We start from the raw sequence: 12,243 nt of genomic DNA on the forward strand, positions 1-12,243 counted from the left end.
ATGCTGCGACTAAGAGAGGGGGACCAGATAATTCCCCTCACACACCATGAGAGAGGCGGAAACTGCACCAAGTCCTAAAACCTGGGGTGGCTCCAGGCCTCCGGATGGGGCAGCTGCATCCTCCCTGAGCACAAAGCTGACCACGTGCCCTGCACTACTGTCCTAGGTTGGAAACTGAAGAACCACCAGATTCCCTCTTGAAATGCTTGGTTGAACCAGCTGGTAACCACACGAGTAGAAAGATTGTTTTGACAGGGAGTAAGAAGCCAGGGATCGGACAAGGTATCTGCCTAACCTGCCGCTGGAGACATGCGAGGAAGATGAGGAGAGAAATATTTTTTCTGCCTTCTGAATTCTCCTCCCTGAAACTCACAGGACAAATCTTTCTGGGTTTGGGGTCAGCAAGGAGTTCAGCCTCTCACGCTGAGATTCCTGTTTTACAAAAGTGATCTACTCTTAAGACTGCGAAATTGACCCATTTATTTGACTAAATCACTGTTACCCAGATTCACTTAAAAAAAAAAAATCCACTGCTTTCTACATTGGGAACAATGAAAGCAAGAAACATCGTCAAATCGGGATGTTGAGAGGTAGGTTGAGGATTGGCCACTGAAACTAAAAATAATACAAATGCAAACTCCAGAGGTGAAATTCAGGCAATTTATTGTAAACAGGATTACCCTAGCACTCTACCACGTACTGGCTGTGTCACATGCTCTCTCTTCCACATCAAGCAGTGAAAAAGAAGACTTTTCAAAAAGTCACGGGTAACTAACACCTTAGTGTGTTTCGCAAATCTCATTTACTAAGCACTGAGTAAAGAGCAGTAGCCAGGTAGTCTGTTATTGCTCAGGGACTGCGGCTTGGACCCATGTAGCTGAATCCATAAGGATGCCTGAATGATCCAACAGTAGCTCTCGATGCAAAGTGGAAACCAGACAATGCTAGAGTGCGCTCAAGAGCAACCACAGTTCCCGTAAGACGACATGAGATGCCGTTCAGATTTCTTCACGTGACTTTCTCTTAAAAGTGACACCGTTCAATTTCACCCCCTCCCTTTTTTTTTAAAGAGCAAAAAGTTACCCAGTAGCACATAATTTTCCACAGAAAAGATATAAGTGGATTATTTACTTTTCCAGTGGTGGAGTTATGCACTCAGGACTAGTTTTTGATCCCTCTCGTATACATCTGCAGTTTGATGAAAAGCTGCATAGTCTACAAATGCATAAAACCAGAAGGAAGTGACGATGACTCACGCACCTTCTGATGGACAAAGACAGGCTTCATACAAGGAAGCTCTTGAAGGCAGGGATAAAAAGATGGTTACAGCACCACATATGTCTGACAGTAGAAATGGAGCCCCGCTTTCGAAAGCAGCCTCCACAGCTGGGATTATCATTCTTGCCCCAAATTCAGATTATTCAGAAAAACAGCAAATGTGAAAACTTAAGATGTGAAAAGACATGGCTCTACAGAAAGAAGTCCTGGCAAATCAAGTCATATGGAGGTGAAATGTCATTTGAAAATGCCATTCTTTACTTTGCCTGAGTTAGTGAACTACAGGGCCACTTACTGTTACTAGTGCCTGTATGTCTCCAATTTCTCTTTAAGTTTTAATATTTCAAAACAGCTGTTAAATCTACAGTAACAATTTCATCCAAAATTGTATCTCATGAAAGAAAATATATTTTAAAAGTTCACTCTAGTCATCATCTGTGTGTTTGTATGTTTGAATTTATATATTCAAAAAGTAACTTTACACTTAAGGCAGTATTAGACTGGTAGCAAAACAGGATTCAGAGTCTCTATGGAGAGCACGCTATTGAAGAATCCAAGGCTTTCCTTTTTATACCTCCAAAAAGGTGTCTTTGCACGTGTTGCCTTTTATATTCATAATGGGGCAAATATTTTGGTTCGTATACTGACTGCAATTTCGTGGTAGTAAAAAGTTACAGGTGTTTAGAATAGATGATGTTGGAAAAGCATGTCACACACTCAGTGGGATCTGAAGTTGACCCTGTTTGTTTCTGTTAAATAAATACAGCAACGTGTTGATGGGAAAAAGTGACGCTGATGGAACACTGCAAACCAACTATGAACAAGAATGTCAATATAATTCAATCAGAAAAAAACAAATCACAGTAATCCTGAGAAATTCAGTTTGGGACAAAATTGATGTAAGGTAAGCCTGTATTTCTAGCACTGTAAATAAGTAGGGTGTTCTAGAGTTTTCCAGCATTTTACTAGTTTGAATAAAAAACATGTTCAAATTCTATAAAAAGATTAAAACCATGCCTTATATAATCAGCAATTTCACTAATAAAAGAAAATGACATTGCTTTGTTCATTATCTGCCAAATGTAATGTTCTCCATTATTTACAGGAAACCATTAAGTAGAAAGCAAAGTTGAGGATCCATTTTTAAAAAGGTATTATCTTTCTACACGTTTTGAAGTCTTTTCTGTCAACCTAGGAGGCTTTTAGAAAAAAGCTAACATATTTTTCTTCTGACAAGTGACTATTTTACAGAATAAGGAAGTTTCTATAGGAATATCATCCAACATTTTAAGTATTGTTATATAAGGGACATTTCTCTTAGTAATGAAAAAAAAACTTTTAAAATATTAAGAGGCATGTATTTTAAAAATATTCTACATCTATAAGATTCTGTAATTTAATTACTTTGGATTTTTAATATTTCTACATAATGACATTTGACAACTTTTTTTTTTTTTTTTTCTGTTTTTCTCTCTAATAGTGAACCAGAAAATATTAAAGTGGCCAAGATTGTTTTCGTAGCCCTTGGAAGACTCAGGAATGCATCCACTTGCACTTTCCCGCCCATGAGGAATCTTCAGAGTTTTGCAGCCATGAAGTTAATATGTGGTTTCACAAGGGGAAACAGTGGCAAACCACGCTTGAACTCAGTCATGTTCTGAATCACTTCAGGCTGCAAAGAAAAAAAGTTTTCTCTTAGTGTATTTAGCCTAAAAAGCAGACCGAACAGGACATAAACTTTATTTTTACATAAACACACTAGTTTCTACACTATATATTACATATTGTATCTACTGACCTCTCTTCCTGGATCAGTAAGGTCAGAGGGTCTATGCAAACCTATGGTGAATGTCCCCAGTGGGACTCTGGGCCAGAGGGAAGAATCTTGGCTCTCCTCTGGGCACTCGAGGGCAGGCCCACTGAGGGCTCAGGACCGCCGCTTTGGCAGAGTGGTAGAGGCCAGTGTGCCCATCCGGCAAGAGCCTAATTACACTGCCAGCTTCCTCTTCTTGCAAGTAAATGCCAACCTTTCCAGATGATTAAAATGCACAAGTACCATGGAAAAGGCTGGGATAAATGTGGCTGGAGATGACTCATTGCAGAGTAACACAACTGTTCAAGCTAGAGGACAAGGCGGACAAGGGCAAAGGCTGAGTCTCTGCAGCTGAAAAAGGAAAGAATGGCAACCTGGTCTTTAAGGGAGACCTAAAGTAGATGCCCGAATACCTCGTAACCTGAAATCTCTAGGTCTTATGTGTCCTGGTGAATAAGCTCCTTCTAAGGAGGAAATCCTCTAACAGGGCAAGCTAACATGAAATTTATATTTCTTACTTGTGGCAAGGCTGGTGCTTGTGACAAATTTATATCATTTTGACATGGGAACTCTCCAACCACAGGACCTATAAAAAACAAAAGGTTTAATGCTTTGCACTTATTGATACTTGAACACAAGAGCAAACAAACAAACAAACACAAACCAGACTCAGCTCACTAAAACTCTGCACCAGGTCCCGTTCATGTACCTTTCAGATCCTTTTAGGGTGTGTGCTCCCAAGGCCTTGTTCGCTTGTCCTGCCTCCTATCCAGAGTGTCCCTAATGATGGTTCATGATGTTACTGTGCTTAAATAGCCTTGGCCACAGCTGCTTTAGTGCCCAGCTCTGACCTCACTGGACCCTGAGGCTCTGGCCACCCGGAAGGACCCAGTAAAACAACCTGGAAGGCCGGGGGAGTAAATGGTCATGGGGCAAACCGTCACAGACAGGAGATGGGAAGGACAGATAAACTGCTCACCCTTCCCCTGCCACATGCACTTGTCCCATGCAGCTTCTTTGGAGATGCCCTACCAGCACCTGGCCTTGTTTTCTTATGGAGCTGTGGCCAGCTCGGCACTGTGTCCTCTGCTGTTGGCTCTCTCCTTCACTGCCTCATTTCCTTTTTCCCCTTATTTTTGCTTTGATAGAGCAGACCCTGTCTCCAGTTAGTTCCCCTTCTGTGCCCTTTTACTTCCTGGTGGTCTATAAGGGCTGTGACTGTGGCATGGTACAGCTATCGCGTGCCTAAAAACACACTTTTGAAAAAGCCAATACTCAATACTTACAAGAATCCATTTCTCTGGCAAGAACATGGACGGATACCTTATGTCTTCTCGGGGCATCTACTGCCAACATTTCCTGGTTGGAAAGAATAGCAAGGTCACCCTTTTGCCCCACTAAGGAACTTAAAATGAGGTGCTCTCTTACGACCATGAAGAATCAGCTCTCACGCAGTCAGAAACAGTAAAGACGCCTCCCTTTCTTTCCCCTTACCTATAGTATTTCATTTGAACTCCACAAAAATTAGGAGGTAGGCAAGAATTATTCTTAACCCCATCTTACAATGAGAAAAGTGAGTCCAAGGAGATTAAGTGCTCAAGCCCCTACAGCTAGTAGGTACCTGGGCTGGGATTAAAACCCTAGCCTAGTTCTCATTGGGGTGTGATGCAGGGCTGCACCTACTGGTCTGCAGTGTCTGCAGAGACAATGGCCTGAGCTTAGTTAAGGGATGACCACGATGCTTGCCCCCTAAGAAAAGAAGAAAACTAACATCTCTTGAGTGTCATCTTGTATCAGCCTCTCTCCTATGTTAGCTCACTTGATTCTCTGTAAGCTAAACATCATGATGATTCTTGTTTTAGAGACTCTGACTCTAGAACAAAAAGTCACACAGGTGGAGTCACACAGCTTGGAAGGGACGGTGCCAGAAGTGAGGTTTGCTTGTTCTCTCCATTCCACCACGTTGCTTTGAGGGACTCCCCTTAGTTACTACCAAGAAAGCCAGGAGTGGTATGTTGGCAGAAGGATCCTGTGGCGAAGTGTCTCCTCACCTTTCCCTTGATGCTGGACCTGTATTTGTCTTTTCCAAAGGGAAAACACAAGTTGTGATGAAGCTTCCCCTGATGCCTCAGCCAGCAGCAATGTTTTGTAACCTCAGAGGAAGAGATCATCAGCAAAGCCAGACTGACTCACGGTTATTTACGGAACAGTTATTGCAAGCCTGGCCCTGTGCAGCTGCAATGGAAGCCCTGCTGAGGTTGCACAGCAAGCTTGCCCACGGCTCTGCCAGCTGGCAGAACAGCCTCTTTCAGGAGCTCAGCCCAGGTCAGCCTCCAGTAACATGCAGTGCCTCATCTGAGAGCATCTTACTGGAGTAAAACGTTTGCTTCCAAAGATCTATTTTTGATCCCTTATCACCCAAACCTTCATCGCCCTCTTAACCTGTATCGGTTACAGCAGAATATCCTGTTCAATTTCCTGACCAACTTTGGATAATCCCCATTTTTCTAAAAACCAACCAATTGCAGAAATTTCTTAGAATTTCTCTATTCTAAGGAACACTAGAGTCCTAAGAGATACTTATAGGTATTCTGTGCAAAAAAAAGTGTCCATAGTGATAGCAGCTTAGGAAATATTTTGTTAATCAAAACTAAACAAATGCTGGGCTAAAGAAATTTTAACTATGGGGTTCTTAGAACTTTTAAAAAGCTAACATGCTCTGTGATTCACCAAGAATGAGAATAAAGAGTAGTCATTCCCAAACATACATGGTCACGAAACCCTTTTTTCTAGGTACCCCCTATTAGTATCTTGTACCATGGAACATAGCTAGGGAAAGCCTGTTCTAGATTTAGCGTAAGCTTGGTAATAAACACTCTCATTTTTTTAAGACAAGAAAGTCAGTCTTATAACTGCTCTTTTCACAAATTCAATAATCAGGTACCACCTGTAACTTCAAATAAATAACAGAATTTGTGGAAGGAAAGAGAAATCTTCATTTCTTCTGGAAACATCACAGTAAGTCATATTAAGTCATCATTCTTTTTGAACACACATAACTAATAATGTCTTAAAATAAATGTCTTAGGAACCAAAGAGAGCTGAACATGAGCACCCTTTTTGTAGGCAGCTGAGAACAAGTAACTAACCTCACAAAGTGTAACAGTCTTAAGTAGTAAATCAACACAACTAAAACCCACTTTATAACACCAAGGAGGAAAACATATTCCGATCTAAAACATTCTGATTAAAATATTTAAAAATCCTAAGATGGAGTATTACTAATAAAGAGATAACGATAGAGACTGTTTAATAAATGCTACTGAGTGCCAATCACTTTACATACCTCATTTCAATGAATACCCCATAATCTCTATTTTGTAAATAAGGAAGCTTAAGTAATTTGGCCAAGGTCACAGAGCTAGCTAGCTGGTGATAGGGCTGAGCCCAGAGTCTGTGCTCAGAGGCCATATGTACTCCTGCTGCTGCCCCACAGATCACTGAGTGAGGCCAGCAGCTCTGAGCAGGGCTCTGGATGGCTGAACAGCCTGGCAGCGGACACGTGTCCTGGAGCCCTGCTCTCACACCCAACTCTGCCCCTCACGGTCCTACTGCAGCTCTCTCTCCACAGACACAAAGACTACCTGGGGTTATATTTCAGAACAGAATCTTATTTTATGTATTGTTTTATTTTAAAAATATGTATGTGTTGGGAGTTCCCTGGTGGTCCAGTGGTTAGGACTCTGTGCTCCCACTGCAGGGATTATGGGTTCGATCCCTGGTCGGAGAGTTAAGATCCCACATGCTGCATGGTGTGGCCAAAAAATAAAAGAAAAAAAAATTTAAATTAAAAAAAAAAATATGCGTTTTTGTTACATACATACACACACATTTTTTTAAATAGATTTTATTTTTTCAAGCAGTTTGGGTTCACAGCAAAATTGAGTGGAAGGTGCACAGGTTTTCCATACACCCACTGCCCCGTCACAGGCCGAGCCTCCCCCTTGTCAAAATATATATATTTTTAAAAGACTATCACTGGGACTTCCCTGGTGGTGCAGTGGTTGGGAGTCCGCCTGCCAGTGCAGGGGACACAGGTTCGAGCCCTGATCTGGGAGGATCCCACATGCCGCGGAGTGGCTAGGCCTGTGAGCCGCAGCTGCTGAGCCTGCGCTCTAGAGCCCTCGCGCTACAACTACTTAAGCCCGCAACAGGGGAAGCAGCCACCACCATGAGAGGCCCGTGCACCGCGGCAAGGAGTAGCCCCCGCTTGCCGCAGCTGGGGAGGGCCCTCATGCAGCAGCGAAGACCCAACACAGCCAAAATTTAAAACTAAATAAATAATATTAAAAAAAAAAAAAGACTATCACTGCAAAAAAGCACAATTCCTCTACACAATGCAAGGGAGCCATGAGGTAAAGAAAATGGTAAATTGCCCAGCCAGCCATGTCCATAGCCAAAATGGTTCAAATCCCATTGCTGAGAAAGGAACATTCAAAATACTGTCTTTTACTGTCAAATTTTGAACCTAAAATTGCTACTGTCTCTCTTTTCTTATTGCTAAGGTGTTACTGGCTATATGAATACTTGTTTGCACATACAGAGACCAGAAACCTTGTCGTCCTGCAGAGGATCTGGGGGGAAAGTAACTGGTAGACAGTGCTAAGTCACCCTTTTCTTCTATGAAACTATCAGCACCTCCACCTCAGGGCTATTTCCTTTTCCTCACTCTCCCACACAGCACCAACAGTGGTGAATTAGATCTGATTAGCCTTCACTGTACAATTAATTTCACAAAATCATTCCAATGAGAACTGCAAGCACCACTCCTGTGATGGCAGTTACAACAGATCCCTGAGAAATGACCTTGAAAAGCAGATGACATCCCTCCCAGAGATGTTAGCAAGAGGCAGGACCTGAGCTCCCAACGAAAAACCTGGTGTCTGATAAATCAGATATGAACCAGGAGAAGTGGCTAAGGATACTAGATAGCGTATAATTCTAAGGTACTATGGTAATTATGGAGTAGAATTTTGTTCCTTGTCCTAAAAAACAGACATAAAAGTATTTTACACAAATTAGAGGTCCCAATACATTACAAAGAATATATATAGCGCTTTAGGTACAACTCTATTGCAGCATAAATTTTTAATTTCTGCACTTAGCATGGTTACTACACATTATATGCCCACTTAAAATTTTTGCTACCCTTCTATGAATTCTGTTACAGGTGGGGAAAATTTGGATGGTGTAAACCTCTTCAAGCTGTACTGGGAAAACTTTAATGGTGGTGCCTCTCTTTTCTCTTGATGAACTGAACTTTCTCAGTGAGCTCAGGCGTTTAAAGCTCACAAATCTGGGACCTCCCCGGTGGTGCAGTGGTTAAGAATCCGCCTGCCAATGCCGGGGACACAGGTTCTAGCCCTGGCCTGGGAAGATCCCACAGGCCGCAGAGCAGCTAAGTCCGTGCGCCACAACTACTGAGCCTGCACCCTAGAGCCCACGAGCCACAACTACTGAGCCCGCGTGCCACAACTACTGGAGTCCGTGCTCTGCAACAAGAGAAGCCACTGCAATGTGAAGCCCGCGCACTGCAGCGAACAGTAGCCCCCCGCTCACCACAACTAGAGAAAGCCTGCGTGCAGCAATGAAGACCCAACACAGCCAAAAATAAATAAATAAATGTAATAATTAGTATAAAAAGTCATTCTACTTTAAAAAAAAAAACTCACAAATCTCTAGTTTGGGATTAGCAGATATAAACTACTATATATAAAATAGACAAACAATAAGATCCTACTGTATAACACAGGGAACTATATTCAATATCTTATAATAACCTATAATAGAAAAGAATATGAAAAAGAATATATATATAAAATGGAATCACTTTGCTGTACACCTGAAACTAACACGACATTGTAAATCAACTATACTTCAATAAACACAATTAAAAAAAAAAACAACTCAGAAGATCTCTGAACACAGTTCAAAGGTGAGTAATCATTTTATTTATTTATTTATTTATTTATTTATTTATCTTTTGCCGTACGCGGGCCTCTCACTGTTGTGGCCTCTCCCGTTGCAGAGCACAGGCTCCGGACACGCAGGCTCAGCGGCCATGGCTCACGGGCCCAGCCGCTCCGCGGCATGTGGGATCTTCCTGGACCGGGGCATGAACCCGTGTCCCCTGCATCGGCAGGCGGACTCTCAGCCACTGCGCCACCAGGGAAGCCCAGTAATCATTTATTTTTAAAAGGAGCCATAGTGGCACCTAAATTAGTGAAGATGATTTACAGTTGCCAGAGACTGGAAAATAATCGGATTCCCAAGTTCTATTTGTTTTCTTTGCTCTTTCTTCCCACCAAAAGCTCAGCGATGTTCTTTGCGGGCTGGGGCGAGGAACAGAGAGAAGAAACAGAAGGGTAACCTAAACAGGTGGATCTGGAAGCCAGGAAGGGCCATCACGGTCCTCGGTCCAGAGGGAGAGAAAAACAGTACTGAGTTCAATAGGGACTATTTCTTTTTCCTAACAGTAATATGTGTCAAAAATACTTAGGTCCAGGGCTTCCCTGGTGGCGCAGTGGTTGAGAGTCCGCCTGCCGAGGCAGGGAACACGGGTTCGTGCCCCGGTCCAGGAAGATCCCACATGCTGCGGAGCGGCTAGGCCCATGAGCCATGGCCGCTGAGCCTGCGCGTCCGGAGCCTGTGCTCCACGACGGGAGAGGCCACAACAGTGAGAGGCCCGCGTACCCACCCCCCCCACACAAAATACTTAGGTCCATAAAAATGTCTTCATAAATCCTGCCTGAATGGGTTCAAAGCAGCAACACACAACACAGTGCATACAATATTTCCTTATCAGTCAAAATCTAAACATGTAAATTGAACTTACCTTATAGAATTTGATAATATCTTCCTTGGTAAGTGTTTTTAAATAGGCAACTTCTGTATTATCTAAAAAAGTAATCAAACAAGAATTTACAATATTTTCATTTTAAGTATCCCAGAACACTACACTAAATGACAATATACTTCACTCCAACACTCTTAAGAATCCATCTTTTTGAGTGATCATCTGCTCCTGCAAGTAGTAAGGGAATAAATTTCAAGTAAAAAGTAAGAGGATATCCTGTCTCTCTAGTTATGAGCTGTTGGGTCTTGGGCTAGTCACTTCAAGTTTTCTGAGCCTCAGTTTCCTCATCTAGAAATTGGCGATAACAACTACTTAACTGACAATAACACAATACCAGGGGCACAGGGCAAATGCTCAATAAGTGGGAGGTATTGGGTTGGCCAAGAAGTTCACACAGGTTTTTCCGAAACATCTTATGGAAAAACCTGAACGAACTTCTTGGCCAACCCAGTACTATTAACAGTGAATCCAACTGCTAGAAAAATTACAGGTAAGGAAACACAGGCCCAAAAAATGTTACTTGGCTGAGACCTTTGGCTTGTTGGTGTCACAGTGAGAACACAACCCAACTCTTTCTGACTTCTAGTGTAGCTGAGCGCACTCCATTGTTAATCTGTTCTGAGAAAGGCAAAAGGAAGCTGATAAGCAGGACACTTTGGGGAGCACAGTCTCCCAAATCTAAAAGCACTGACAAATTTTGGGAGATCCCTAAAGGGAAACATCTGAACCCCTGTGCCTCCAGGGCAGCACCTGTCTCAAGAGAGTTCAATTTGCACATTTTCCGTTTAGAGTTATGAGAAATACCTACGTATCTGTGCTCAGAGCCTCAGGGGCGTACTGAATGAACACAAAAAGTGAAATCAGATTTATTATTAGTGCATTATTATGAGACACAGATAGATCCAGCTCCTATTCAGAGAAGGAAAAAAAAAGCTAAAGTTTCTACTAGCAAATTGTTGTTACATTAAATAAAGATTCTTTAGAAGTGGTATGCCTCCACCCCCATCCCAAATCATACTGGAACATCACCTACGAAACAAATACCATTTTGTAGAATGGCATCAATGTCCTCAAATGTTTTACTTACATGCCATGAATGTTGGGGCCCTAATTTTGTCTTACCTCTGTCAAAATTGTATTGCTGGGAGATGATTTCCCCCCAGTATTTAGCACACTCTGCAGACAGTTTCTTTGGTTTGTCTAGTCGACGAATCGCTAATGCTTGGATGTGTTTTTGGAAGGCCTCTTCTGTCATGTCCTCTATGGACTTTTCCATGGTAATTAAGAAAGCTTCCACTCTGCTTTCTAGGTAGTGAGGTGGCTTTTCCGACTGGATGATGAACCGTAAGCCCTGTATGCCATTGGCTCGGCGTGGCCCACTGAAGACAATATAGCCTGAAACGCAAACACCAGCCAGTCAGGACCTTGGCATTTGAGACATGGGTCACTCTTAATCTTTCAAAAATTATCCTGTCAGAGCAAATAAAATCTACTTTAGGGCTTTATATTATTCACCTCTGAAGAAATGAGCAATTAAAATATCAGTTCCTAAGGACAGGGCAGAAGAGCTCTCTGAAGAATAGTTAGAAATTTGGAGATAAAACCCTTGTTTATCTTTCAAACTCAATATTCCCAGGCTCCTCCCTGTCTGCTAGTTAATCCCCTTCAATCCATGTTAAAGTTATTCTCGGGCTTTCCCTGGTGGCGCAGTGGTTGAGAGTCCGCCTGCCGATGCCTGCCGATGCAGGGGACACAGGATCGTGCCCCGGTCCAGGAAGATCCCACATGCCGCGGAGCGGCTGGGCCTGTGAGCCATGGCCGCTGAGCCTGCGCGTCCGGAGCCTGTGCTCCACAGCGGGAGGGGCCGCAACAGTGAGAGGCCCGTGTACCGCAAAAAAAAAAAAAAAAAAAAAAAAAGTTATTCTCATCCCTATGAAATGCTGGACTCATTTTCATCCCTTAACCATTGTCCTAGCTCGGCTGCCTTTCATGTCCAAGTTCCTTATGTGAACTTGCCTCCACTATTGCATTTCTTGCTAGATAACCCATTCCTGGACCAACTCCATTCAGACTGCAAATCTTTAGACCAAGTAACTGAAGGTCATACTTCCATTGTCACCTTGTGAGCTCATACACTACCTACCGTCTACATCTTTCCTAAACAGCATTCGTGGCTTGCCTTCTCCAGCTGCTCTGCCCCAAACCACACCTCCCTTCCTTCAGCATAGCCTTTAGA

General features: G+C 42.8%; 1 protein-coding gene across 10 annotated transcripts in view; it reads right to left on the reverse strand.

Moving 5' to 3' along the window:
- Nucleotides 1–646: 646 nt before the first annotated feature.
- Nucleotides 647–12,243, reverse strand: part of IDE (insulin degrading enzyme) — a 123,841-nt gene continuing 112,244 nt past the window's right edge. For 9 of the 10 annotated variants that reach the window (XM_033404888.2, XM_033404890.2, XM_033404887.2 and 6 more), the window contains 5 exons: nt 11,130–11,402; nt 9,987–10,048; nt 4,378–4,450; nt 3,610–3,677; nt 647–2,950 (listed from right to left, as the gene is read on the reverse strand). In XM_033404888.2, coding sequence (XP_033260779.2) covers nt 2,855–2,950; nt 3,610–3,677; nt 4,378–4,450; nt 9,987–10,048; nt 11,130–11,402 — 572 coding nt within the window. In that variant the 3' untranslated portion in view covers nt 647–2,854. Of the gene's footprint in view, nt 2,951–3,609; nt 3,678–4,377; nt 4,451–5,688; nt 6,897–9,986; nt 10,049–11,129; nt 11,403–12,243 lie in introns of those variants that run through there. The other variant, XM_049696513.1, reaches the window with a different exon arrangement.

The sequence above is a fragment of the Orcinus orca genome, chromosome 14, assembly GCF_937001465.1.
Source record: "Orcinus orca chromosome 14, mOrcOrc1.1, whole genome shotgun sequence".
NCBI lineage: Eukaryota > Metazoa > Chordata > Mammalia > Artiodactyla > Delphinidae > Orcinus > Orcinus orca.